Source organism: Zootoca vivipara, chromosome 16, assembly GCF_965207765.1.
Source record: "Zootoca vivipara chromosome 16, rZooViv2.hap1.1, whole genome shotgun sequence".
Classification (NCBI taxonomy): domain Eukaryota; kingdom Metazoa; phylum Chordata; class Lepidosauria; order Squamata; family Lacertidae; genus Zootoca; species Zootoca vivipara.
In genome coordinates this window covers 4,941,121-4,967,090 of record NC_142599.1, presented here as the reverse complement: position 1 = coordinate 4,967,090, position 25,970 = coordinate 4,941,121, and the positions used below count along the sequence as shown (strand labels likewise).

The window sequence follows — 25,970 nt, the reverse complement described above, 5'->3', positions numbered from 1 at the left end:
CTCGGTTTAAGTACACAATTGGTTCCGGAAGTCTGTTCTTAACCTGAAGCGTACTTAACCTGAAGTGAACTTTCCCATTGAAAGTAATGGAAAGTGGATTAATCCGTTCCAGACGGGTTCGCGGAGTACTTAAACTGAAAGTACTCAAACCGAAGCGTTCTTAAACCGAGGTATGACTGTATATTTATTTTTATACCCTACCTTTTCCCCTGACATGGAACCAAACCAACGCGGAACCTTTCACATCGCGCCCCGCGTTTCCACTTCAACCCAGAAGTACGCCGTACCGGAGCCGCGCTCTGATTGGCTCCGAAGTGGAGCGCGCGAGGGTTCCTGGGCTTTTCGCGATGGGGTGGCTCGGGACTAAGGCGCGGTTGCCCGGGTGACGGCGGCGTTTGCGTAGCGCGCGTGCGTCTCTGTCCGCCGCTGAGCTTGGACCGGGCGGCTGGGCGGGAGCGGAGCGCCGCTATGGCCAGTGTGCACGAGAGCCTGTACTTCAACCCCATGATGACCAACGGGGTGGTGCACGCCAATGTCTTCGGCATCAAGGACTGGGTCACTCCGTACAAGATGGCGCTGCTGGTGCTGATCGGCGAGCTGGGACGGGCCGGGCCGCACCTCAGCCTGCTCGAGAGGCGGCGGCTCAACCGTCTGCTGCTTCCTCTGCTGCAGGTGGAGCAGGGCGTCGGGAAGTGGGAGGGTATCGTCGCCCGGAGGGTGCGGGGCCATTGTCGACCGCCGACGGCAGCACTGGGGCGAGTGGCCACGCTGTCAGACGCGGGATTAGCTCTGTACCTTATGCACTTAATTCCTCTCTCTCCTCGCCGTTTATTATCCAACACACACACATACACGGGGGCATCAGATTCATGCCCATGCGGACTGTCGTCGGCGAAAGCTTATGGTTTGTTATTTGTTTGTTTGCTGGTTCATTGCATTGATATACCACCTTCATCTTCCAAGGATCTCAAGGTGGTGTGCATGCCCCCCCCCCCATTTCAGCCTCACAACAACACTTTGAGGTAGTTACAGGTAGGTAGCCGTGTTGGTCTGAGTCGAAACAAAATAAAAAAAATTCCTTCAGTAGCACCTTAAAGACCAACTAAGTTTTAATTTTGGTATGAGCTTTCGTGTGCATGCACACTTCATCAGAAGCATGCACATGAAAGCTCATACCAAACTAAAAACTTAGTTGGTCTTTAAGGTGCTACTGAAGGAATTTTTTTACTTTGAGGTAGGTTAGGTTTAACTAGAGGTGTCAGGGTTTTCCTTTGTTTAGCTTTGACAGTGCTATTCTGTTCTTATGTTTTCTGGCCTGTCTTCACTGGAGATACAGTGAATGAGCATTGGGAGTAGGACTGCCTTTGATGGTAGTGCCAGAGTGACCAGGTGAAGAAGACAGGGCTGCTGCACCTTTAATACTTGCAAGAAAGGTGGAGTTTCAGTAGGGTTCTTTGGATGCATAGGGGGCTATTCATTATTTTTCTTCCCTTCATTACCCAGCTTGGGAATTATTGTAGTGCAAGTGCAACACGCAAAGTTGGGCACATTCTTTCCTGTAGTAGTAAAGATGGCTATAGATGTTGGGACCGGTACAGATTACTTTTGTATTCATCTAGAAATAGCTGTTAACTATTTTGTGTTTCTCCATGTGCTTTATTTAGGGGCCTGATATGACACTGTCTCGCTTGATTAAAGCTATTGAAGAATGCTGCCCTCACTTAGCGAGTTCTGTTCAAATAAGGTAAGTTCATTTGTTCTTTCCATAAACGTAATTGAGATGAGAGTTTTTAATCTTAACTCTGAATACTTTTCAAGCAGAATTAAACAAGTATGTAGTTAAGGGCATGACAAATTGACGTAGTAGTAGGTTTAGTAACTTTTGATCTAAAGTTCGCATTGTCTAAGTAACCCGAAACAGAGTAATGTGACTGCTTAAACAAGTGGGCAAACCAAAGGGCAGTGCAGAATGTTCTGGTTCAATATGCAGTAAGTCAACAATGCCATTTTCCAGGAAACTCTATTCTATCAATCCTCCATCCCAGTTTCCTGTCTCTCCCTCTGCCCTTAATAGTCAATATTGCATGGCCACTCAGCATGCTCAATGTTTGGACTGCTTTTTAGTTCCCCCCACCTTAGGGTTCCCCCCTCCCATCCCCCATCATGTGCAGGTGTACTTCTGCAAACTATGGGTGTGAGGGGTTTCCCCAAGTTTGATGATGCCTCTTCTTCCAGGGGTCTGTTTGAGCGTAGTTCTTTCTTCAGAGTGTCCAAGTCTCCCTCTCCCTTTTCTAGTTCATTCCACTCCCAGCAAGTCAGATCTTAGAGCTGCCTAAGGGTTCCAGGGGAGGCTCTTCTCCAACAGGGGGCAGGGTTATTCTGCCGCAATACTCTTGGCAGGCTTAAATTGAGGGCTTCTATGCCTCTCCAGGTGTTGTGGGGTGGGGGTCTGTCTAGACCCAGCCTGAGGACAGCTTCTAGTGGGGAAGCAAGAATCATATCCAATCTCTATGGAAGCGCCTTGTTTAGGCCCATAACCTAGATGTCGGAATCGGGGGGTGAAAAGCCAGCTGGCTCGACCCCAGCTGGAGCATCTCCCCTCTCAGCTTTGCTGCTATGGAGATCCATCGACCTCTGCTCCCCAACATGTGTCTGTGACTCAAGCTGCAGAGCATACTTGAGCACACATTACTCAGCAGTGTAAACTGCACAACAGATGAGGCTTGAGACGTGGACACGGTACTAAACTACGCATTTATTATACATAAATCAGGACAAAGGAAAACATGGTTTCTCTTCTTTCCGTTCTTTTCAGAAAGAGACTAAAAACAAAGGCAATACCGAGCAGAAGTTCCGCTCATGCCAGCAATCTGTGCTGTAATGTAAACAGACATGTGACATGCAACAATCCACATATCTGCAGCAAAGGGTGGAATGAGATTCCCAACATCCAGCCTATTCCCTCCTCTGGACATTCATCCCTCTCTCTAAGGCTTTTTATACCCCCCCCCCTTCATTCTGCGTAAGGCACAGCAATAGGGATACCTCTCTTCCACCAGACAGCTAATGGAAAGTGCTCCTACCCCCTACCACAGCTGGAGTCTCCAGACAATGTCCAGTTATGGTCTCCTCAGGAGTCATTGCCTGTTGGTGTGGAGTGAGGCCTACTTAAAGGGCCAAGTGCCAAAAAAGTCTGGCAAGCCCCGACATCCCCCCACTCTCTCAAGCTGTCCCAGTTGAATGAATAGGTCTCTGCCATATGTATTAATTTTGTATTGTATTTAAAGTAATCTGTTGTTTTTAACTGTTTTTATTATAGTTTCTACATTGAATTGGGACATTTTTAGAAGGCGATTAATAAACAACAATAAATACTAATTAATGCAAGAATGGCTGCATCAGAATAGGCACTTGGAATTTAGAACTCACTATGAATATGTATTATGGGTTTAGCTTACTCCAGACATTGCTTATATCCCGTTCTTTAAAAATTTGAAGCAGTTGCATTTGTTTATATAGGACTTTGTATAAACTTTATAGAGAAGCCTTCTGGGAGGGGAGTCACGCAACATACGTTCCAGCTGAAATCCCCTCGCCCAGAATCATCACCCCTTGGGCAAATGAAAATAAGGAATGGAACATTGACTTATAAAATTTATTTTGGCCACTGTTGGGAGAAAATGACATACTGTTGAGGAGCTAAATAGTTACTCTGAGGGTTCTGGTAGGCACATGTTCTGTGGGATGGTCTTGGGAAAACAGACATCACTGCCCTCATGTCATATTACAAATTGCTTTGGAAGTCACTCACTTTCAGAATGCTGTTTAAAAAGTTCTAATAATAGAGTTAATTATGTAGTTCTTTGGATCCTGGCTACAGATTTGTATAACACCTAGTTTTTGTTTTTGTTTTAAGTCATTTATTTGAAACTTTTTTTAAAAAAAACAACCTAAAGCTCTCTTTGCAAGTGCTTGCTTATAGAGTTTAAAGGTGTGGAGAACTTGTCTACCTATAAAACTCAAAAAAAGCTAACAGAGTAGCATGGTGTAATGGTGTCATTTCTAGTATTTTAGTATCCTTGTCCAAGTGCTCTGTATACACAGAAAATTATACAGATTGTTGAGCTGGTTGTTTTTAACCGAGTCTGTTTCTGGCCCTGCTCTAATAATAATGAAATTCCAGAGTGATCTAATTTTAATGCCACTTTCTAAATGAATGCTGCCCCTTTCCCCACATTATTCTTTGGGGATAATAGCTGGGTGGACTGTCATATGGTTTGCATGCAGAAGGTCCCAGGTTCAGTCCAGGACATCTCCAGTTGAGATGATCAGGTAGCAAGTGATGGGAAGGGCCTCTGCCTGAGACTCCTGGAGAGCTTCAGCCAATGTGAGTAGGCAGTACTGGGCTGGATGGACTCATAATCTGACTATCTGTGTGGTGGTATCACTTGCAGAATAAAGCTAATGGCAGGAGGGGAGTTGAAAGATATGGAACAATTCTTTGATGATCTTTCGGAGGCATTCAGTGGAACAGAACCAGAAGTTCACAAAACCAGCGTTGTAGGTACTGTATCATTTATTATATAAACACCTTGGAGAGCTTCTCTTTATCCTTAAGGGCTGCCAGAGTCCTGGGTCCACATTGCACACCTCTTCTTCCTGGGCAGGGGAAAGAAAGCAGGGCTTCTCTCACTTTCCTCATATTTTCAACTTAAAGCTGTTTCTAACATTACAAAGAGTCATACGTGTAGCTTATCACATCTGATGATATTTTGCACAGATAATAGTTTTTTAAAACTCCAGCAAGCTGCAGTTTCCCCAATACCTGTGCGTTGCACAAAACATGGTTTTGATTGGTGACTTCAGTGTGCCAATTTTTGTAAGGTGAGAAGCAGCCTTTCACTTATGTTTTCACTAGTGGAGACCATGGAGGAAACTGTGTGAGGGAGAAAGAGGAAAACGAAGCCTTTTGGTTTGAGATGAGGCGATCTGAGAATTCTTTACTGTCTTTGCGAAACTCTTCTATAAAAGGAGTGGCTAGCAGAGAGGTCAGAAAGGAATTGGTGAGTTTATACATTTGCTGAAAGTCTGTGGGAGTAAAGGAAAACTGGAGAGCAAAGAATTCAGTTCTGTGTGAGTTGAGTCTGTACTAGTTTCTGATCCTTATGCCTGTGAGGATATACAGAAAAGTGGATGGGGAATGTTAGCTAAAATCTCAGAAGCCAATTCTTTGGTTGAATATGGTTTCTAGTTATTGGAGTTGCATGTTAAGTGAGTCACTGAGCTCCTAACCACTATTAATGACCAGAACAAGCTATGCAAAACAAGATGGATTTGCTTTGCTTAAGTTGCATCATTCATCCAGAGTGCAAAAAGAGTTTATTTGGGCATGTGATTTTTTTAAAAAATAGCGTGTGGTCTAAACTACTGAGCCTCTTGGGCTTGCCGATGAGAAGGTTGGTGGTTCAAACTCCCGCGACGGGGTGAGCTCCCGTTGCTCTGTCTCAGCTCCTGCCAACCTAGCAGTTCAAAAGCACGCCAGTGGATAAATAGGTACCGCTCTGGCCGGAAGGTAAATGGCATTTCCATGCGCTGCTCTGGTTTCGCCAGAAGTGGCTTAGTCATGCTGGCCACATGACCCAGAAAAACTGTCTGCGGACAAATACGGGCTCCCTTGGCCTGTGAAGCGGGATGAGCACCGCAACCCCATAGTCGTTTGTGACTGGACTTAACTGCCAGGGTTAAACCACAGAGCCTAGGGCTTGCCAATCAGAAGGTTGGCGGTTTGAATCCCCGCGATGGGGTGAGCTCCCGTTGCTTGGTCCCAGCTCCTGCCAACCTAGCAGTTCGAAAGCACGTCAAAGTGCAAGTAGATAAATAGGTACCACTACAGCGGGAAGGTAAATGGTGTTTCAGTGTGCTGCTCTGGTTCACCAGAAGCAGTTTTGTCATGCTGGCCACATGACCTGGAAGCTGTACGCCGGCTCCCTTGGCCAATAATGCGAGATGAGCGCGCAACCCCAGAGTTGGTCACGACTGGACCTAATGGTCAGGGGTCCCTTTACCTTTACCTTAAGTTGATATTTATTTATTTATTTATTTATTTATTTATTTATTTATTAGATTTTATATATTGGCTCCCTTGGCCAATAAAGCGAGATGAGCGCCGCAACCCCAGAGTCGGTCACGAGTGGACCTAATGGTCCCTTTAGCTTTACCTTTACAGTACCTTTATGGTTATAAGGACTGGCTCCCCATAGTGGTGTGAGTGGGTACTGCAAGATATGAGGGAGATCAAGACATCTTAATACACTCATATACATTCCAAGGAACGGATCCCACCCCCCTCTCTCTGTAGGCTTGTTCCTGCGTCACATGATCCTGGCATACAACAAGCTCTCGTTCAGCCAAGTGTACAAGCTTTACACGGCTCTTCAGCAGTACTTCCAAAATGATGAGAAGAAAAGCGGAGGAGACGAGACTGAGATGGAACTGACCCACTGTGGGGAGCTGGAAGGGAAGATGGAGAAAGATGAATTTGATGGGCCCCTCAGGTAAGCTTCTAAGATTTGTTTCTAAAACTTGTCTCTGCCCTGCTTAGATAAATAAATTCTTCCAGCAGCTTTTGTCAGCTTGATGTCCTCCCAGATGTCTTAGGCTACAGTTCTCATCAGCTGCTGCCAGCACAGCCATATGAATCACAAGATTGTACAGTTGAAAGGGATTCTGAGGGTCATCTAGTCCAACCCCCTGCAGTGCAGGAATTTCAACTAAATCGTACATGACAAATGGCCATCCAATCTCTGCTTTAAAATCTCCAAGGAAGGAGAGTCAACCACCTCTCATGGGAGTCTTTTCCACCGTCAAACAGCTCTTACTGTCAGAAAGTTCTTCCTGGTGTTTAGTTGGAATCTTCTTTCTTGTAATTTGTTCAGGTCGTACCCTCCAGAGCGGAAGAAAACAAGCTTGCTGCATCTTCCATGTGATAGCCCTTTAGATATTTGAAGATGGCTATCATATCTCATCTCACACTCAGACTAAACATACCCAATTCCTTCAACTGTTCCTCATTAGGCTTGGTTTCCAGACCCTTGATCACCTTGGTTGCCAGCTCGTCCACATGCTTCTTAAATTGTGGTGCCCAGAACTGGACACAGTACTCCAGCTGTGGTCTGACCAAGGGAGAATAGAGCAGGACTATAATTTCCCTTGATTAGAACGTTAGACGTGACTTCAGTTAATGCAGCCTAGAATAGCATTAACCCTTTTTGCTGCTGCATCACACTGTTGACTCACGTGAAGCTTGTGGTCTACTAAGACCCCTAGATCCTTTTCACAGGTGCTACTGGTAGGCCAGATTATCGCCCATCTTATATTTGTGCAGCTGGTTCTTCCTGCCCAAGTGTAGAACCTTACATTTGTCCCAATTGAAATGCATTTTGTTAGTTTGGGCCCAGTTCTCCAATCTGTTAAGGCCATTTTGAATCCCAATTCTGTCTTCTGTGGCATTAGCTACCCCTCCCAGCTTTGTGTTATATGCACATTTGATGAGCATCCCTTCAATTCCTTCCCCCAAGTCATGGTATTGGACAGCAACAGGCCCAGGACAGAACCCAGCGATACCTCACTTGTCCCTTTTTCCCCAAGATAACGAGGAACTATTAATTGGCACAGCAAATCCATCCAGAATCTAGAGAAAAGGTCTCTCCCATCACCTGTGACTAGATCCTTCTAACAGAAAATGCCAGGAATTGAATCTAGGATCTTCCTCATGCAAAACATGTTGTATCTCTGAGCTCATTTTCCACCTCCCCCACTCCTTAAGGCACATTATCTCAATCTTTTTTACAACAACCCTGGGAAGACATGGAGGTTGTCGATATTACAGCCATACTGCAAATGAGGGGCTGAAAATGAGCGTGTGAGTGGTTCAGGCCAGAATTAGCGTTTGACCCCCTGGACTTCTTCATTTATGATTCAATAGGCTGAGCATATTGAAAAGCCATTTCAGCCTCTTTGGTAGCCTTGGGGTAAGGTAGTCTTGTAATTATTAGCAGGCCTAGAATTCTGAAGGAATTTCACAGTGGGTCTTTTGCTCTGTCTCAAGGGAGGAAGAAATATCCTGCAATGGCCCGCTGTCACAGAAGCAAGCAGAATACTTCCTCTCTCAACAGGTTTGTTAATAGTTAATCTTAAACCTGCCAATTGGGTGAGCCAAAGGTGTGGCTTCTGGGGAGGGGGGCTTTTGCATGGTGGCACTTGGCTATCCCCAGACACATTTGCATGCTCCATTCTTAATTTCTTTAAAATGGCATGTGAGGTCTGTCCTGTTTCCCCACACCTTAATACCTATTCACTCAGCTGGAATTCTGAAACGATTCTAAAAATAAAATATATTGTTGATATGATTGAAAATTTCAAAGGGCTTTGGATCCCAGCCTTTGTTCATTTGCATTGACATCTGGATGCTAGAATGAAAGGTATGTTTGAGAGCCATTCTTGCTTGAATCCCTTAAGCCCGCTTTTCATCCCTCATAATCAAATTAGCAAGAGCCTCTCTTTTGAGTGTAGCCTAACGAAGCTTTGACTAAATCTCTCCATGGTAATTTGTAAACATGCTGTCAACCACCTTTTTCTTCCTGATATGGAAGGGATTCTGTTGCTGTGGTGATAATAAAATTAAATGGTTTTTAATCCCAGTAAATTCATGCTTGTCTTTGTCTGCTTGCTCAAGTGACAGGTTTTTAATTTATTTCCAGGCATCTTTATTGAAAAATGACGAGACCAAAGCTCTCTCCCCAGCATCTTTGCAAAAGGAGTTGAACAGCTTGTTAAAATTTAACCCAGATTTTGCTGAAGCGGTAAGTTTGGTTTGGTTCCACCACCCCCACCTAGGCAGTCTGGTGTAATCTGTACTGTAGCACACTCAGCAGTTTGGTGTTTGTAGCACTGGTAACAGTTTTAGTGACATCTCTGACCATCATTGGCTGAGCTAGTATGCCCTAGGCAGGTCAGGCAGCAGAGCTGTCGTTGGTTGAGGTGCCTTGTTTCTAAAGGAAGGCATACAGAAAAGAAGAATGTGTCAAAATATTAGCAGCCAGGAAAGGTAGGGCACCTAGGAAAGCAATGGGAATTGGTACAGAATGCTGAAGGAAGCGGGGAGGGGGGGAATTGAGAAAGAGGGAATGGGCAGAGAGGAATTCAGACAAATAGCCACCAGAGAGGAATTCAAACAAATAGCCAGCACGTGTAGAGACAAAGTCAGAAAAGCTAAAGCACAGAATGAACTCAGGCTTGCTAGAGAGGTTAAAAGCAACAAAAAGGGCTTTTATGGGTATGTCCGTAGCAAATGGAAGAACAAGGAAACAGTGGCGTCACTTAGAGGAGAAGATGGTGAAATGCGAACAGGGGACAGAGAAAGGGCAGAACTCCTCAATACCTTCTTTGCCTCAGTCTTCTCCAAAAAGGAAAACATTGCCCGACCTGAAGAATATGGAGCAGATGATTCAGCAGGGGAAACACAGCCCCGAACAAGTAAGGAGGTAGTACAAGAATACTTGGCTAGTTTAGATGTATTCAAGTCTCCAGGGCCAGATGAACTACATCCAAGAGTATTAAAAGAACTGGCAGAGGTGATTTCAGAACCACTGGCAATAATCTTTGAGAACTCCTGGAGAACAGGCGAAGTCCCAGCAGACTGGAGGAGGGCAAATGTTGTCCCTATTTTCAAGGACCCAAACAATTACCGCCCAGTCAGCCTAACATCAATACCAGGAAAGATTCTAGAGCAGATCATTAAGCAAATGGTCTGTGAGCACTTAGAAAGGAATGCTGTGATCACTAAAAGTCAGCATAGGTTTCTGACAAATAGGTCATGTCAGACTAATCTGATCTCATTTTTTGACAGAATTACAAGCCTGGTAGATGAAGGAAATGCTGTGGATATAGCCTATCTTGATTTCAGCAAGGCCTTTGACAAGGTGCCCCATGATATTCTTGTAAAGAAGCTAGACGATGCTACCATTGTAAAGGGCTAGACAATGCTACCATTCAGTGGATTTGTAACTGGCTTACTGACTGAACCCAAAGGGTGCTCATCAATGGCTCCTCTTCATCCTGGAGAGAAGTGACTAGTGGGGTGCCACAGGGTTCTGTCTTGGGCCCAGTCTTATTCAACATCTTTATCAATGACTTGGATGATGGGCTTGAGGGCATTTGAGCAAGTTTGCAGCTGACACCAAATTGGGAGGGGTGACTAATACCCCAGAGTACAGGATCACACTTCAAAATGACCTTAACAGATTAGACAACTGGGCCCAAAGCAAACAATGAAATTTAACAGGGAGAAATGTAAAGTACTACACTTGGGCAAAAACAAATGAAAGGCACGAATACAGGATGGGTGACACCTGGCTGGAGAGCAGTACATATGAAAAGGATCTAGGAGTCTTGGTAGACCACAAACTTGACATGAGTCAACAGTGTGATGCAGCAGCTAAAAAAGCCAATGGAATTCTGGGCTGCATCAATAGGAGTATAGCATCTAGATCAAGGGAAGTAATAGTACCACTGTATTCTGCTCTGGTCAGACCTCACCTGGAGTACTGTGTCCAGTTCTGGGCACCACAGTTCAAGAAGGATACTGACAAGCTGGAACGTGTCCAGAAGAGGGCAACCAAAATGGTCAAAGGCCTGGAAACGATGCCTTATGAGGAACGGCTTAGGGAGCTGGGTATGTTTAGCCTGGAGAAGAGAAGGTTAAGGGGTTATATGATAGCCATGTTCAAATATATAAAAGGATGTCATATAGAAGAGTGTGAAAGGTTGTTTTCTGCTGCTCCAGAGAAGCGGACACGGAGCAATGGGTTCAAGCTACAAGAAAGAAGATTCCACCTAAACATTAGGAAGAACTTCCTGACAGTAAGAGCTGTTTGACAGTGGAATTTGCTGCCAAGGAGTGTGGTGGAGTCTCCTTCTTTGGATGTCTTTAAGCAGAGGCTTGACAGCCATATGTCAGGAATGCTTTGATGGTGTTTCCTGCTTGGCAGGGGCTTGAACTGGATGGCCCTTGTGGTCTCTTCCAACTCTATGATTCTATGAAAAAGAGGAGCACGTGGCTGGCGACCGCAGTGATAAAGAAAGTGGAAAGTAATGTGGTTTGAAATTAGCCCACCAGATTCTTGGCCTCATGGCCCCTAGATTTATCATTGGGTGACCCCCTCACAACCTTTCACCAAATTACTGTGCACTAAATCTTTGTTCAATGTGGCCATTGCAGTTGCCTCTGATCACTCACAAGCTGCTGTTTGCTGCTGTTTTCACTTCCAGCATTATTTAAGCTACTTGAATGGCCTTCGGGTCCAAGATGTCTTCAGTTCAACGCACAGTCTCCTTCACTACTTTGACCGCTTGATTCTCACTGGCGCAGAAAGCAAAAGCAACGGCGATGAAGGCTGCGGGCGGAGCCTGAGATATGCAGCGCTCAACTTGGCTGCGCTGCACTGCCGCTTTGGTCACTAGTGAGTTGCTTCGTGTTCCTCCTGCTGCACAAATTGGCATGAGATCTTCTCCCCCCCCATCTGCCACATTGCTTCTTTCCCTCTGAGAGATCTCATGTGAACTCAAGATGGCCCCGCAAGATCTCACAAGGGCATCCCAGGGCCCCCTTGCTGAGCGGCACTTGCCTGGTAACTTAAACGCTCTCTGCCTTTTTGGGGAGGGGAAGAAGGCCCTCTCAGCATGCCACCTTCAGAAGGTAAGGATGTTTGCACGGGGGTTCCAGGGAGGTCAGGTATGCAATATGGTAGTCTCTTTTACAGTTCCCTTCCTTAGCAGTAATGGTAAGGTAAAGGTAAAGGAACCCCTTGACTATTAGGTCCAGTCGTGACCGACTCTGGGGTTGCGCGCTCATCTCGCATTATTGGCCGAGGGAGCCGGCGTACAGCTTCCAGGTCATGTGGCCAGCATGACAAAGCCGCTTCTGGCGAACCAGAGCAGCACATAGAAACGCCTTTTACCTTCCTACTGTAGCAGTACCTATTTATCTACTTGCACTTTGACGTGCTTTCGAACTGCTAGGTTGGCACAACCTGGGACCAAGCAACCGGAGCTCACCCCGTTGCGGGGATTCGAATGGTAACTGCAAACAAAGAAAACAAAATAAACTAAAAATTGTAGTGATAAGATGATGGTAAAGAATAAAATAGTAATTGGAAATTCGAAAGAAAATCATCACCAGCATTTTAATGGAGGGAAACATAGTAACAGGATTTGTTCAGTGAAGTCAGCCTTTGAATGGGCCCATTAAATAAATATACTTTGACTTGACTCCTTTGATGTCTGTGGGTCCACAGTGAGCATGGCCTAGCTGGATACAACCCAAACTCACTGTTTCATTCAATAATATCAAAAAATTGATATGAAATGTGGTTATACAAATAAATTGAAACTGACAGGATTGCTTTGATTAAGGATGTGTCCTGAACTTTGACATTCCAGTAATGGATGAAACGTTTTTAACACAAATGAGGTGGTTATCTCACTCACTTGTTCATTTCCTTGCTGTGCTGAAAATGAATCAACTGAGACTGAACGTTTCTCTAAAACACAATGTACAACTCACCCCCCGAGCCCCCCAGCAAGACTTGAGAGCCAGCCACTTTTTTAATGAGCCAAGGAGGGAGAAGAAGGGACCTTAGCGTGCCAGTGGGGGAAGAAGGATTGTCTTCTCTCTCTTTATGCTGATCTCCACACAGACATATCCAGCCGGTACCTTGGCCTATTTTCCCAGCTGCTGTTGCTACCACTGCTTTTTCTGCCTTCTGGAGCTGATCCCTTGCACTGTGGTTGCATTTCCGTGCAAAGGTCCCAGAGTGTACTGTGGATTAGAAGTGCTTCCCACCCCCCACCCCCCAGCTCGTAGCATCAAGATTCTACTTATTGCTAACCCTGGAGTCCACTGGTAGGGGTGGGGAATAAAAAATGGGATATGGTCTTTTTGGACCCTGGCAGTTCGAGGCCCTACTCATACCAGATCCCTGGGTTTTTCCACCTCCCTGCCTGTAACATCTCATTGTTGGATGAGTGCTTGAATAGATTCTTGGCTACCTCTGTGTTTCCTTTGACTGTAGCCAGCAGGCTGAGCTAGCCCTTCAGGAAGCTATCCGGATCGCTCAGGAGTCCAATGATCACGTCTGCCTGCAGCATTGCCTGGTAAGATGATGGAAGCTTTTGGCTGGTGTGACAGAACTGTGGCTCACTTCCTTTCCATTACTGGCCTTCACAGATGCTGTTCCTGTTTGCCATAAACTCTGAGGATCGGACAGGCTGCAGGTCTTGGCTGGTTTTTACTAAATGACTTAAAATTACGATCTGTTGTTTCCATCCAGCCCATGTTTCATCTAGTTTAAAAAAGGAAACAAAAAAAAACAATTGACTTGTTAGGTTTTAAAGCTGATTCTTTGCTTCTAGCTGGCTCTGGCCATAACAAGTATGGCTGTGTAAAAGCTTTCTTTTGCTTAATCTGTATTCCTTAACCATTTGAACATTGCGCTGGGAGCTTAAACGCCTGTAGGGGTTTAAACTCTGTTCTCAAATCTTTACTGGCAAATGCCTTGGCTTTTATAGGTTTTCCTTCCCCTTTAATGGCACCAATCTGAGATAGAAGATGCCAGCCTCAATGGCAGAATAAAAAACTTTAAAGCTGTGAAACAGCCAGAAGTAGCATCAACCACGGTCAAAACCTATGACCATAACTTTGTGGGTCCCATTGATTTGTGGTCCTCTGGCATCCGTTCTTAATGTGAGGCTCACTTTTGGCATGCTTGACTCCTGAAAGGCAGTTTGCAGGCATCTATAAAAGGAGAGAATCTACTGCTCCTCTATTATGTCTGTGGACCAGCCTTCCCCAACCTGGTGTCCTAATGTTTTGGACTACTGGTACATCTCCCATTGGCTCTAGCCAGCACATGCTGTACTCCTAAGCATCTAGAAGCCACCAAGTCAGGGAAGACTGATTTAAACTATTATGCAACAATGTTGTTCATTCATTTCCCCCCCCCCTTAACTCTTCACTTTCCAGAGCTGGCTGTACATCTTGGAGCAGAAAAGGACTGACAGCTGTGTGCTCTTGGAGCACTCTGTGAAGAAAGCTGTCTATTTTGGATTGCCGGTATGTCTCTCCCACCCTTATTTATCCATTCCTTTGTCATTATAACCGTTTTACACAGCCATTGGATTAAATGTGTTAAGGGCTGTTAGCAATAAATAAAACTGCAGTTTTTACAACTGTAAAGGGCATTCACAGCAGATTTCCCTTTTTTAAAAAATACATTGGATGCTGGGCTGCAGCCCTCCCTAGGGAGAAGATTCTGTAACGGGGGTGACACACCCAAAAGCACCCTGTTCCCGGTTGCTCCCCCAAACACACCTTGTCCTTGGAGATGCCAGGGACTAAACTTGGGGACTTCCTGCAGGCACTCTGCCGCTGAGCTGCATCCCTTCTCCAAACTCTGGCCCTGTGAGCTTGGCTCTTGTTGTTTGCTTGGGGCTCTCGTTGACTAATTGCTTCCCTTTTCCAAATTCTGTGACTTTGTTTATTTTGTTTCTTTCTCATAGTATTTAGCTTCCCTGGGGATCCAGTCCTTGGTTCAGCAAAGAGCTTTTGCGGGGAAGACTGCCAACAAACTAATGGGCGCCTTAAAGGACTCCGACCTCTTGCACTGGAAACACAGCCTGTCCGAACTCATTGACATCAGCATTGCTCAGAAGACGGCCATTTGGAGACTGTACGGTCGCAGGTAGAGCAGACACTTATCCATCCGCTTGTACCTCCTCCCTGCCACGTTCCCTGATTCTGCTCTGTATTGGCCACAGACTTAGGCTTCCTGATAATCTTTGCTGTCAGTTAAAAACAAAAGTTTCTAAAATGGGTGGGAGCCAAAATAAAAATTCTAAAACCCTGGAAGCTTGTGGGCAACCATTCCTTCTATTTCCAGTGTTCAAGCTGTGAGTGCTGCTGCCTATGTAACCATTGTGGCACCACTCATGCACAGGAAAGATTGACCAGCAGGCTTGGCAGAACCCCATCAGCTGCAGAAGTACCAAAAATCTGAATATAGTTTGTGGCCCCAGAGGCTTCGTCTGCTCCCTGTTGCATGATGTCTCCCTCTTGCCGTAGGCTGCGCCAGGGCTGCGCAGCAGGCCTACATGCTGCAGGGGGGAAACAGCTTCAGGTGACAGAAGCCAAAAAACAGCTCAGTCCAACTTATTTTATTCAGTATATGTACAACTTGACTTTGCCAGAAGAAGATCCAGTGAACCTACAGGGAAGTCCCAAAGAACTGAGCATGCTCAGTGGTGATGGAATGCTGACTAATTTGGCCCAGGTGGGTGGGATGGAGTATCCAAGAGCACTGAGCAGCAGCAGCACATGCTGCAACATTCTGTTGCAGATCTCACTCGTCCCTACTAAACCTCAGCAGTTTGAGGGAATGCTGGAGAAGATCTCCAGCTGTCAGAAGCAGGGATTCATCCCTACAAAGTTTCTCTGTCACACCCACAACAGGCAGAACTGAAATAAACTCTGCAAAAAAGGGGGGAACATGCAAAGCAAAATTATTTTATATTTTGCTGGCAAATGATTTTATTTTATTTTTTATTGCAAAGTACATGAGATGCTTCTGCACATAGCCCGAGGTGCTGGGTCTGTGGCTAGCATCCTTCAGCACTCAAATCTTCCTCTTGCCTTAGCACCATGGCCCTCCAACAGGCCCAGATGTTGCTGACCATGAACAGCCTGGAGGCCGTGAATGTGGGTGTGCAGCAGAACAACACTGAATCGTTTGCTGTGGTGCTGTGCCACCTGGCAGAACTACACGCAGAGCAGGTGGGTGGTGTGTGTGTGTGTGTGTGTGTGTGTGTGTGTGAGTGACTGCATGCTCTGGTTCCACACAGTCATTTGCTCTATAACTGGCAGTTCTTTTTCTTCCTGGAGGCTGGAGGGAGAGGTCACTCTTCCCCTGAAGCAGCACCTTGGTGCTAAAGGTTCTTGACAGCCTGGGAAGACCAAGGAGAAATTTGGCTTTTAAACTAGGAGAGCAAGTTTCTGGCTGTCTTTAGCCCTCGAAAGACACACCTTTGCTGCTAGAGAGAGCTTTTGCTCCAGCTTTTAGCTCCTGGACGAGAGAGGACAAGATGTGCCAAAGCCTCAGAGGCTTAGGAATGTCTGTCACCCCCTGGGCTTCTCCTCACTGCTCAGCCTTTTTCACCAGCCTTTTGCTGTTCTGTTAATATTGTCATTGCTTTGTTCTGTGGTTTTTAATATTACAATTTTAATAAAAGTCTTGTTTTGATATTAGTTGTGATGGCCTTGTAATCCACCCTATGGTCATTTGGTGAATGGGGGCTGCTATAAGTATAGATAATGTAGGGTTGTCATATTTCAAAAAGTAAAAACCAGGACACCCCGAAAGTTGTTGAGCCCAAATGTTGTCGGGACATATGGCAGCCCTAAGATAATGTCTAATAATCTATACTCAGGGTATTGTCTGAATCTGCTGCAAGCATGCTCGCTTGCCGCCCTTGTTTGTCAGACTTCCAAGCCTTTTCAATCATCCCTAGGCCCCACCCCCTTTCCCACCTCATCCAGTAGGGTTGCTTTTTCTCCTTGTGCCACTACTATCCCGCCCACCAATCAATTTAGCTGTTGCACAGTCCATGCAGGACAACAATGGATGGTGCCCACTTCCAAGATGAGGCTGGGCTCTCAGTTTCCCATTCTGGGAAAGAGCAGCTCCCATCAGATCACCACCTTGGCTTCACCAAATTGATGACACTTGCCCATCGTGGAGTCCCCTTGTCAAGTGAACTCTGTGGTTGGATACTCATGCAATGTCGTATTTTTGATAGCTTTCCATGACTGCCCAAGTATAGCCATGATGTGCTTTTGGGGTTCCACCTGAAAAAGTGTGTCTAATGGAGAATAGTTCTCAGGTTCCAGAAGGTTCTACAGCTCCTGCTTGGGTAGAACCATTTTAAATTTTCCATTTCTGCATCTGACAAAGTAGGCCATACTATGAAAAGGGGGAAATACCAAACCTGCTCTTAAAATCAGTTATTTGCTGATAATCTGCAAGAGGTTGCTGTTTTAATGGTGTGTTAATCAGTTATTTATTTTCAGACTGTTTCATTTTGGGGTATATTATATAATTTTTCTGTTTTTCTTGTAAACTGCTTTGTGCACCATGGCAAAAAGGCACGTTAGGAAATAAAAAAGAAATCAAATAAATAGTCAAGGATAAAGTCCAGTCAAAGGCAAATTCTGTTAGGGCTCTTTAAGTGAGAGAGTTCTCACTTCTGTTGAAATAAATGTGACTTAAAAGCACTTATCCTTAGCAGGATTGTTCCCCAAATTATATATTTTTCTTGGAGTTCCTCTAGACATCAAGGTTTCTATTTTGAGAACCAATTTCATGAACATGTACTTCAGTCTTGTCTTTTTGTGTTTGTTTGTGTCAGGGCTATTTTACAGCAGCCTCTGAAATACTGAAGCACCTAAAAGAGAGATTTCCTCCCAACAGTCAGCATGCACAGGTGAGTCCCAGTGTTTGGACTGTAAGCTCCTTGGGAGCAGAGACTTGTCTTTTTTATGACATAGGGATGAAGAAGAAGAAGAAGAAGAAGAAGAAGAAGAAGAAGAAGAAGAAGAAGAAGAAGAAGAAGAAGAAGAAGAAGAAGAAGAAGAAGAAGAGGAGGAGGAGGAGGAGGAGGAGGAGGAGGAGGAGGAGGAGGAGGAGGAGGAGGAGGAGGAACTCTCAGCTTGCTTTGGGTAGCATTCTGAACAGTGCTGTGTCCAAGATTTTTTTGGGGGGGGGGCTTCTTAACCTCTTAAATTCTCATGCTGCACCTGGAGGAAGCTCTCTGCAGACTTGAGTGAAAATAGCTCTGGTTCCCACATCTCAAAAAGGCTAATGTACAACTGGGGAAAGACGAGCAAAAAAAGGTGAAAAGTAAAACCCTACCCAAAATGTGTTCAGGGATATGGAGCAATTCACCTGATGAAAAAAAGGCTAACATTATGCCTCCCCGATGCTGTAGGACTCCCATCTCCCTCCAGCCCCTGCCAGCATGGCCAGTGCTCAGGGAAGGTGAGAGGTGCAATCCAGCCACATCTGGAGGAACCACAGTTTCCTTTGCCCTGGTTTAGAGATAAGGCGGCAAGTGATGCCGTTATGCATGGTGTGAAGAAAGAACAGTTTTTCTTCTTCTCCTCTCCTTGGTCCTCCAAGGAAGGTGATTGGCATGAGATTCAGGGTAGGCAAGAGGAAGTCCTTTTACACGCAGCACATGTTTAAGCAAAGGACTTGGACAAAAGACTCCCTTCAGTAAATGGACGGGGAGGGGACTGCAGGGATGAGTGAACTGGAAAAAGAGATGCACCTGATCCAGGAATGTCAGAAAGGATTTCCAGATGCATGGACGTGACACCAGTAACACCAGATGACTGCATCTTGGAGGACAACATTACCTGACCCATTCTGCTAAAGCAAGCACCCCATCCTCTGGGTTCTTTCGTAGCCATCTTGGCTACAGCACCCTTCGATTTGTGTCAGGCTAAAGAAAGCAGCACCTGAAATGTTGGTACCTCTGTGAAATATATACATATACGATGTTGGCATGTCATGTATTTATGATAAGTAAGACGCCTGCCCTGTTTCTTTTTAACCTGATCCGGAAATGTTTTTGTCCAGCTGTGGATGCTGTTTGACCAGAAAATCCAGTTTGACAGAGCTATGAACGATGGCAAGTACCATGTCGCTGGCTCCCTTGTGGCTGGGATTACAGCCCTGAGTAGCACCGAGGGGGTTTACAGGTAAGAGATCACAAACCTGCAGGAACAAGGGCCTCTTCTGATGTCCCTTTGAAACAGGATTAGCATTAACATGGGATTAAAATGCCTGTAGGATAAGGCATTGTATTCCTCTTTCTTTCTTTCTTTCTTTCTTTCTACCTGTGCTAGCTTTTCCCACTGTTACACTGTAGAAAATAAAAATATACATAAGACATTTTGTACATACATTAGTAATGCTTTACCGCTTGAGTTGGGAAAAGCCTCATTGGCCCTCAGCCATTGAGTACATGGACTGCCAGTGCTGGATGTTTCACTACCCATTGTACAGCCCTAAGAGCTTGGAAAAAATTGCTTCTTTAAAGAAGAGAGAGAAACATAACTAGGATGCTTCCTTATTTCCTATAGGCAAGGCCACACATCCGTGGCAGAGCATGCAGAAGGTTCCAGGTTCAATCCCTGGCGTCTCCAGGTGAAACTGCACAAGACCCCTGTGGGAAACCCTGGAGAGCTGCTGCCAGTCAGTGCATATATGACAGCTAGATGGAGCAAGGGTCTGGGCTTTGTATAAGGCAGCTTCCTCTGTCCATACCTTCCAGTTCTACCTAGCTAAGTATTGTCTTCTCTGGCTGGCAGCAGCTCTTCTGGAGCTCAGGCAGTCTTTCCTCGCTTGCCACCCAATCCTTTGTAAAATGTTGGTGCTACCAAAGATTGAGCCTGGGCCTTCCTGGCCTTCTGCATGCCCCCCTCCCTCCGCAGCATCTGAGCAAGCTGCATTCTGCATACCATGCTGCTCTGGGCCCGCAGTGTGAATGCTCTGGTTAGGGCAGGATGCCACCCGTGAGCCCATAAATACAGGGAAAACTTAATCATTTCTAACTCCCCCTTTCTGAAAAGTCTCTTGCCCAATGCCAGTTGGCTCTTGCCATGGCGAGGTGACTTTTGCCTTGCTGAGTTCTATGACCTTTCAGATGTGTTGGTGGGAGAGGGGTTATCTGTTTGTTATTATGTTATTAATTTTTGTGTTTTTATACTGTAAACGCATCCTTGGATGAAGGGCAGTACATATATAAATTTAAGGAATAAAATAAATAAGAATAAAAGAAACAATTAAAATGCAATTAAAAATCACTATGAACATATAATGTGGACACACCATGGACCATCTGAATGAAACTTGCAGACCACAGTTTGGGAGCCCCTGCATTAGGGTTGCATCAGAAACTATTTACACTTCATTGCAATCCATTCTTCGAATTAAACTATTAGAAGTCTGTATTTTATTTTGAAAAATTATATCCTGCTTTTCATCATCTAGGTCTCAAAGCTGCTTACCATGATAAAAAGCTGCATACTATGATAAAAAAAACAGACTATACAAAATTGTAAACGTAAATTAAACCACAGAAATTTAAATTCTCAGAAATTTTTAAAAGAACATGAGGAATTTATTTATTTATTTATTTGTTTATTTGTTTATTTAGTGGTTGGTGACTGTAAGGCGCTAAAATGTGGGATACAAGTAAATAAAATCTTACGCTTGATCCAGCCAAAAATAAGCACTTTGACATCCCTTTGATTTTGAGCAAAGAGATTTTGAGCACTTGAAATCACTGCAAATTGGACATGCTTCAGACTGCATTTTGGGGGCTCCTGGGATTCTGTCTTCCAGAAAAGCCATCCTGCTTAAAGCACAGAATCAAATGTCTGAGGCGCACAAACTCCTGCAGAAGCTCTTGATTCACTGCCAGAAAATTAAGAACACCGAGATGGTGATCAGGTAAGCATTGAGCTGCTGGTTGCTCCCAAGGCGAGTTTCCTGGGGGGCCTTCTAAGAGCCCTGCAGCTGTTGGGTGAGGCTGAGGGTCCTGGTGGGCCTCTTGCATGGGTGGCCCCTCTCTCTTTTGTGGGCCTGGGGGAAGCTCACAGGACTTTCCTGTACATAGCTGCCAAGTCTCCCGTATTCCCCGGGAAAACCCCGTTTTTCCAGCTGTTCCCAGCCGGAAAAACTGATTTTTTTTGTTTTTTCCCCGGTTTATTCTGGCGCGGTGGTCATTTTGGAACTGGGCGGAGCATGCTCAGAAGCGACTTTTGATGCTGCTCTGCCCAGTTCCAAAATGGCTGCAGCGTGACTTCTGGTGCGGCGGCCATTTTGGAACTGGGCAGAGCAGCATCAAAAGTCACTTCTGAGCATGCTCCGCCCAGTTCCAAAATGGCAGCAGCGCTACTTCCGGTCTGCTACTTCCAGTCCAATCCCCTATTTTTCAGGCAGGAACTTGGCAGGTATGTTCCTGTAGCAGCTCCCCGCGTGCAGAATGCTCTCCCCAGGGAGGCCCACCTGGTATCCGGGCAGCCCTCATTTCAGCACTAACAAATAATATTTTGCTTTCCTGGCATTTGGGCAGCACCAGTGGCTGCATGGTAGTATTTGGATTACATTATAAACCTGCTCATGTATTTATTTTAAATTTTTTATTTACTCTGCTTGTAAATCACTTCAGACTTAATAAATATAATTTATTTTAAAAATAAGAATAAAATGCTTGTGCATTTTAATTTTAATTTTATTCTGGTTGTAAATCACTTCAGATATTGTGTAGTGTGCTTCCTTTCGCATGGCTTCCTCTGTTTTATTCTCTCTGTTTCCTGCAAGAAAAGGTGGGGCTATAAAACCAGCTTCAAGTGCTGGGCCGGGGCTGTGGCTCAGTAGTAAAGCACCTGCTTTGTAGGCAGAAGGTCCCGGATTCTGTTCCCAGCATCCCTAGGTAGGAATAAGTATGTCTCCCCTCTGAAAGTATAGTGTCTAGACCAGTGCTTCTCAAATGTGGGTCCCCAGCTGTTGTTGGACTACAACTCCCATCATCCCTAGCTAGCTGGACCAGTGATCAAGGATGATGGGAGCTGCAGGCCAACATGGCTGGGGACCCAGGTTTGTGAAGCACTGGTCTAGATCGAGGGAAGTAATAGCACCGCTCTATCCTGCCTTAGACCCAACCTGGAGTCCTGTGTCCAGTTCTGGGCACCACAGTTTCCCAGCTGAGAAGCTGGAAGGTATGTAAAGGAGGGTGACCAGGATGCTCAAGGGTCTGGAAACCAAGCCTTATGAGGAACAGTTGAGGGAATTGGGTATGTTTAGCCTGGAGAAGAGGAGAGGTGATATCTCTCATGGAGGATGGAGCAAGCTTGTTTTCTCCTGCTCCAGAAGGTGGGACCCGAACCAATGGCTTCAAGCTGCAAAAAAGATTCCAACTAAACCTCAGGAAGAACTTTCTGCTGGTAAGAGCTGTTCGACAGTGGAATGGACTGCCTTGGAATTTGTAGACTCTTTCATTGGAGGTTTTTAAGCAGAGGTTGGATGGGCCATCTGTCAGCGATTCTTTGACTGTATTTTCTGCATTGTAGCAGGTTGGACTCCATGACCCTTTGGGCCCCTTCCAACTCTAAAATTCTGTGGCTCTATGAAACCCTGGAGAGCCACTGCTGCCATACTTGACAATTGGGACCAGTGGTCTAACTTGATAGGCAGTAGCTTCCTACGTTCCTAAGAGTTGGGTTTTCTCGCTCCCCTACTTACATACACTGTTGTATTTCTTTCCTTGCTCCCCCCTGCATGACTTAGTGTCCTCCTGTCCATTGCTGAGCTCTATTGGAGGTCTCTGTGCCATACAATAGCTCTTCCCGTCCTGCTCCAGGCACTGGCTCTATCCCAGGAATATCGCCTCCAGTACTTGGCCTCTGAAACCATCCTCAACTTGGCTTTCTCCCAGGTATATTTGGCACAGGTGCAAGCAGTACCTGCTTTGTTCTTCCTGCTCCTTTATGCAGTTCTATCAGTGTGCTGTAAGGGGACAGCCCCTTGCCCCAAGAGACTTGCAGTTCAAAATTCGATGCACAAAAAGAAATGGTAGAACTTACATATGCATATAAGTTTATTAGATTTTATATGTTTGTATAGTTTTACATCTATCTATGTTTAATTGTTTTTAAATGATTGTTCTATCTATGTTTTCAGGGGTTCTTATTTTCATCTGTAAATAAATATATAATATATATTTTTATGTATAAATAATCTATAATAATTATAATAAAATGGGTGGGGGGGATAATAGGCATTTATTTCAGTGTCCTGTAGTTGGACTTCGTGAATGACCCTGGGATGTGAGATCTAAAGCAGCCGTTCACCAACATAGTGCCCTCCAGATGCAGTTGGGACTCCAAATCCCATCAGTCCCAGCCAGCACAGCCAGCCATTGGGGATGGTGGGAATTGTAGTCCACTCACATCTGGGAGAGTCACAAGTTCCCCAAACCCCGTTTTAACTTCTACACAATACTGTACCTAACTCAGCAAAGCAAAATCTAAACCAGCAGGTGATGATCTCTGCCTAACGTCTGGGGTCTCCCGCTTCCTTTCCAGCTAATCCTTGGCATTCCCGAGCAAGCGCTGAGCATTTTGCACATGGCGATAGAGCCCATCCTGGCTCACGGGGCAGTGCTGGACAAAGGAGCCGCCATCTTCCTGGTGGCCAAGTGCCAGGTCGCCTCTGCTGCCTCCTACCCGCCTCAGAAGAAGGCGGAAGGTAAGAACTTTCCGTGTTGCTGCTCCTCTCTATTCCATAGGCATGTGAGTGAAATGATATATTGCAGGTGGGAGGACTCAGCCGAAGAGGGACAGGCCTTCATGGGCAGACCTTTGGGGGCGGCTTCCAGCAGTGGGTACACACACCATCCTCCGCCCAGGGACACAGTCCAGCCAGGGAAGTGATATGGGAAGGGGACAGAGCAGGGCCAAGGAGAGGCATGGCTGGTGGAGGCTTGGTTCAGGCAGAATCCTGAAGGCCCAGATAGGCAGCTGGCTTTATAATCTATTTAATCAACTGTATTTTAATATATTTCACTGTTTAATCTTTGAGGGTGTGTGGGTTTTTTTAACAGTTGGGCAATATACGGATTTTATGGAACAAACAGACAAATGTTTAAGCAGAAAACATTTGCTCTTTTTCGACAGCTCTGGAATCAGCTATCCTGAACCTCAACGAAGCCAAAGCCTATTTTGCTAAGGTGGACTGTAAGGAGCAGCTCCGGGATGTCCTTTATCTCCAGGCCAGGCTGTTCCACAGCCTTGGCAAGGCCCAGGAGAGGAACCAGTGTGCCATGCTCTTCCGCCAGCTGCACCAGGAGCTCCCTGCACGGGGGGTCCCCTTGATCAACGCCTTCAAATGAGCCCTTTGAGCAGAGGGCCTCATTCCAGAACAGCAATGCTCAGCGCCATTCCGCTTCAGCAGGACTTGCGCAAGAGAACTCTCAAATAGATTGCCTCCTAAGCCGTTCCTCTACAGCAGCCTTTCCAAGACTAGTGCTGTCCTCATGTTTGGGATGGGGGCTGATGAGGTGGTAGTCCAAAACATCTGGAGTTTTTCCCCCACCTCCTTCCATTTATTATTATGATTATTACTATGTCTCTTGTTCTGTGCAATCCTCAGCATTTGGAAATCAGTACCAATAAAGTTTTTTGTTTGGGGCTTTTTTCTTGCTACAAAGAAGGATGTTTCTGTCTATCCTGAACTTTTGTTTAACTTTGGCTGCAATTCATGGTTTGCTTAGGGATTTCCTGCCCCCATTCTTCTTGCAGCTGAGACTTGAGCGTTTGGCTTTACAAGTGGCTCCATTGTAGGGAAAGTAGGCTTTAGGAACACAAAAGGTTAGTTGTGTGGGCAGCTAATTGGGGACTTACTTGCGAATTGTGCAATTTCTTCATAAAGTGTGGGACTCTCTTCCCCCCCCCTTCCCATGTTTTGCAACACAGAAGTGGTTGGCTCAGAAAGGACTGTATGCCTGGCTTTGATGCAGTTCGATCACTTTCTTAAAATGCTCCTAGGTAGGTTACACAAAGCATGCCATCCTCACCAGCTTCTAAGGAAAAGAACAAAATTTCTAGCTCTCATGGATGTCTCAAGAGATCTGAAACCACATGAACAAAGGCATCCCCAGCTTCACCAGATTAAGTTAAACATTCTGTATCTGGGCACTTCTGCTGGTGCAGAACACGGTGACTTGGTTGCTTGTTGGGGAAACGTCCACCAGCATATTTGCCTGGCTTACGGGGTTTTCATCACTGTCAGTTTGCTAACGAGCCAAGTTCAAGGTGTTGATACTGACGTAAAAGTTCCTGTACAACTTGGGACCAGGTTACCCGAGAGACTGCCTTATCCCTTATACACCTGGTAGGTGGCTGTGGTCTGCAGGAGAGTTTCTCTTGCAAGTTCCAAAGATCTTAGAAGCCTGCTCTGCAGAAACTCTGAGCAGAGCTTTTAGTGTGGCTGCTGCTGTTGTATGGAATAGCTTTCCCCTCAAGATACAACAAACACTCATTATCTGCACTTCCTGGAAAGAGTCAAAGGTATTTTTGTTCCAGCAGTCTTTCCCAGCTGGATAAATGAGTCTTCACCATGGCTTTAATCTTTTAAACACACTTATTGCTTTTGTGTTTTTAATTGTGTGAAAAAAGCCTTGAGACGGAAGCTCAACCCAAAAATATTTTTAAAAATACATATATCGGGGGAAACTACATAAAAATGAACTTATTAGTGAAGATAGCTGGCAAAAATGTGCTTGTAAGTCAAAGCTGCATACAAAAAAAGTTACAGTATTAGGAGAAATTCACATTAAATTGTTGAGAAATTTTCTTGATTTTTAACATAAGAAATTGCTATGGAAATGTGGAAAACCGAAGATAGGAAAAATAAGAAACAAGAGACCTGAAAATGGCAGATTTGTCTATGCTAAACTGTTGAGGGAGGTGGGGTGGGTGGAATGGATTGGAGTATCCTGGCAGATTGGTTCAAATTTGGGAAACAACTGATTGGTTCAAAATTGGGGAAAAAGTACGAGAAGGCTGTATATTGTCTCCCTGCTTATTTAACTTATATGCATAATTCATCATTCGACAGGCTGGGCTGGATGAATCCCAAACTGGAATTAAGATTGCCGAAAAAATATCAACAACCTCAGATATGCAGATGACACAACCTTGATGGCAGAAAGTGAGGAGGAATTAAAGAACCTTTTAATGAGGGTGAAAGAGGAGAGCGCAGAATAGGGTCTGAAGCTCAACATCAAAAAAA

At 45.2% G+C, this 25,970-nt stretch overlaps 1 protein-coding gene across 1 annotated transcript; it reads left to right on the top strand.

The window, feature by feature from the left end:
* The first annotated feature begins 307 nt into the window (after positions 1-307).
* Positions 308-24,389, top strand: ANAPC5 (anaphase promoting complex subunit 5). The gene is made up of 17 exons (XM_035098828.3): positions 308-672; positions 1,665-1,744; positions 4,455-4,564; positions 6,359-6,554; positions 8,108-8,174; positions 8,760-8,861; positions 11,329-11,519; positions 13,131-13,212; positions 14,081-14,170; positions 14,617-14,798; positions 15,751-15,886; positions 17,518-17,592; positions 18,750-18,871; positions 20,520-20,627; positions 22,467-22,614; positions 23,264-23,426; positions 23,855-24,389. Exons 1-17 carry the CDS (start codon positions 469-471, stop codon positions 24,067-24,069), a joined length of 2,271 nt encoding a protein of 756 aa, XP_034954719.2. The 5' UTR covers positions 308-468; the 3' UTR covers positions 24,070-24,389.
* Positions 24,390-25,970: the final 1,581 nt, after the last annotated feature.

Bases quoted from the DNA above. Each gene is read 5' to 3' on its own strand.
- ANAPC5 (XM_035098828.3), top strand. From the start codon at position 469: ATGGCCAGTGTGCACGAGAGCCTGTACTTCAACCCCATGATGACCAAC. The intron at 18,872-20,519 runs GTAAGAGATCAC...TCTGTCTTCCAG, and splicing joins AGCACCGAGGGGGTTTACAG to AAAAGCCATCCTGCTTAAAG. The intron at 23,427-23,854 runs GTAAGAACTTTC...CTTTTTCGACAG, and splicing joins GCCTCAGAAGAAGGCGGAAG to CTCTGGAATCAGCTATCCTG.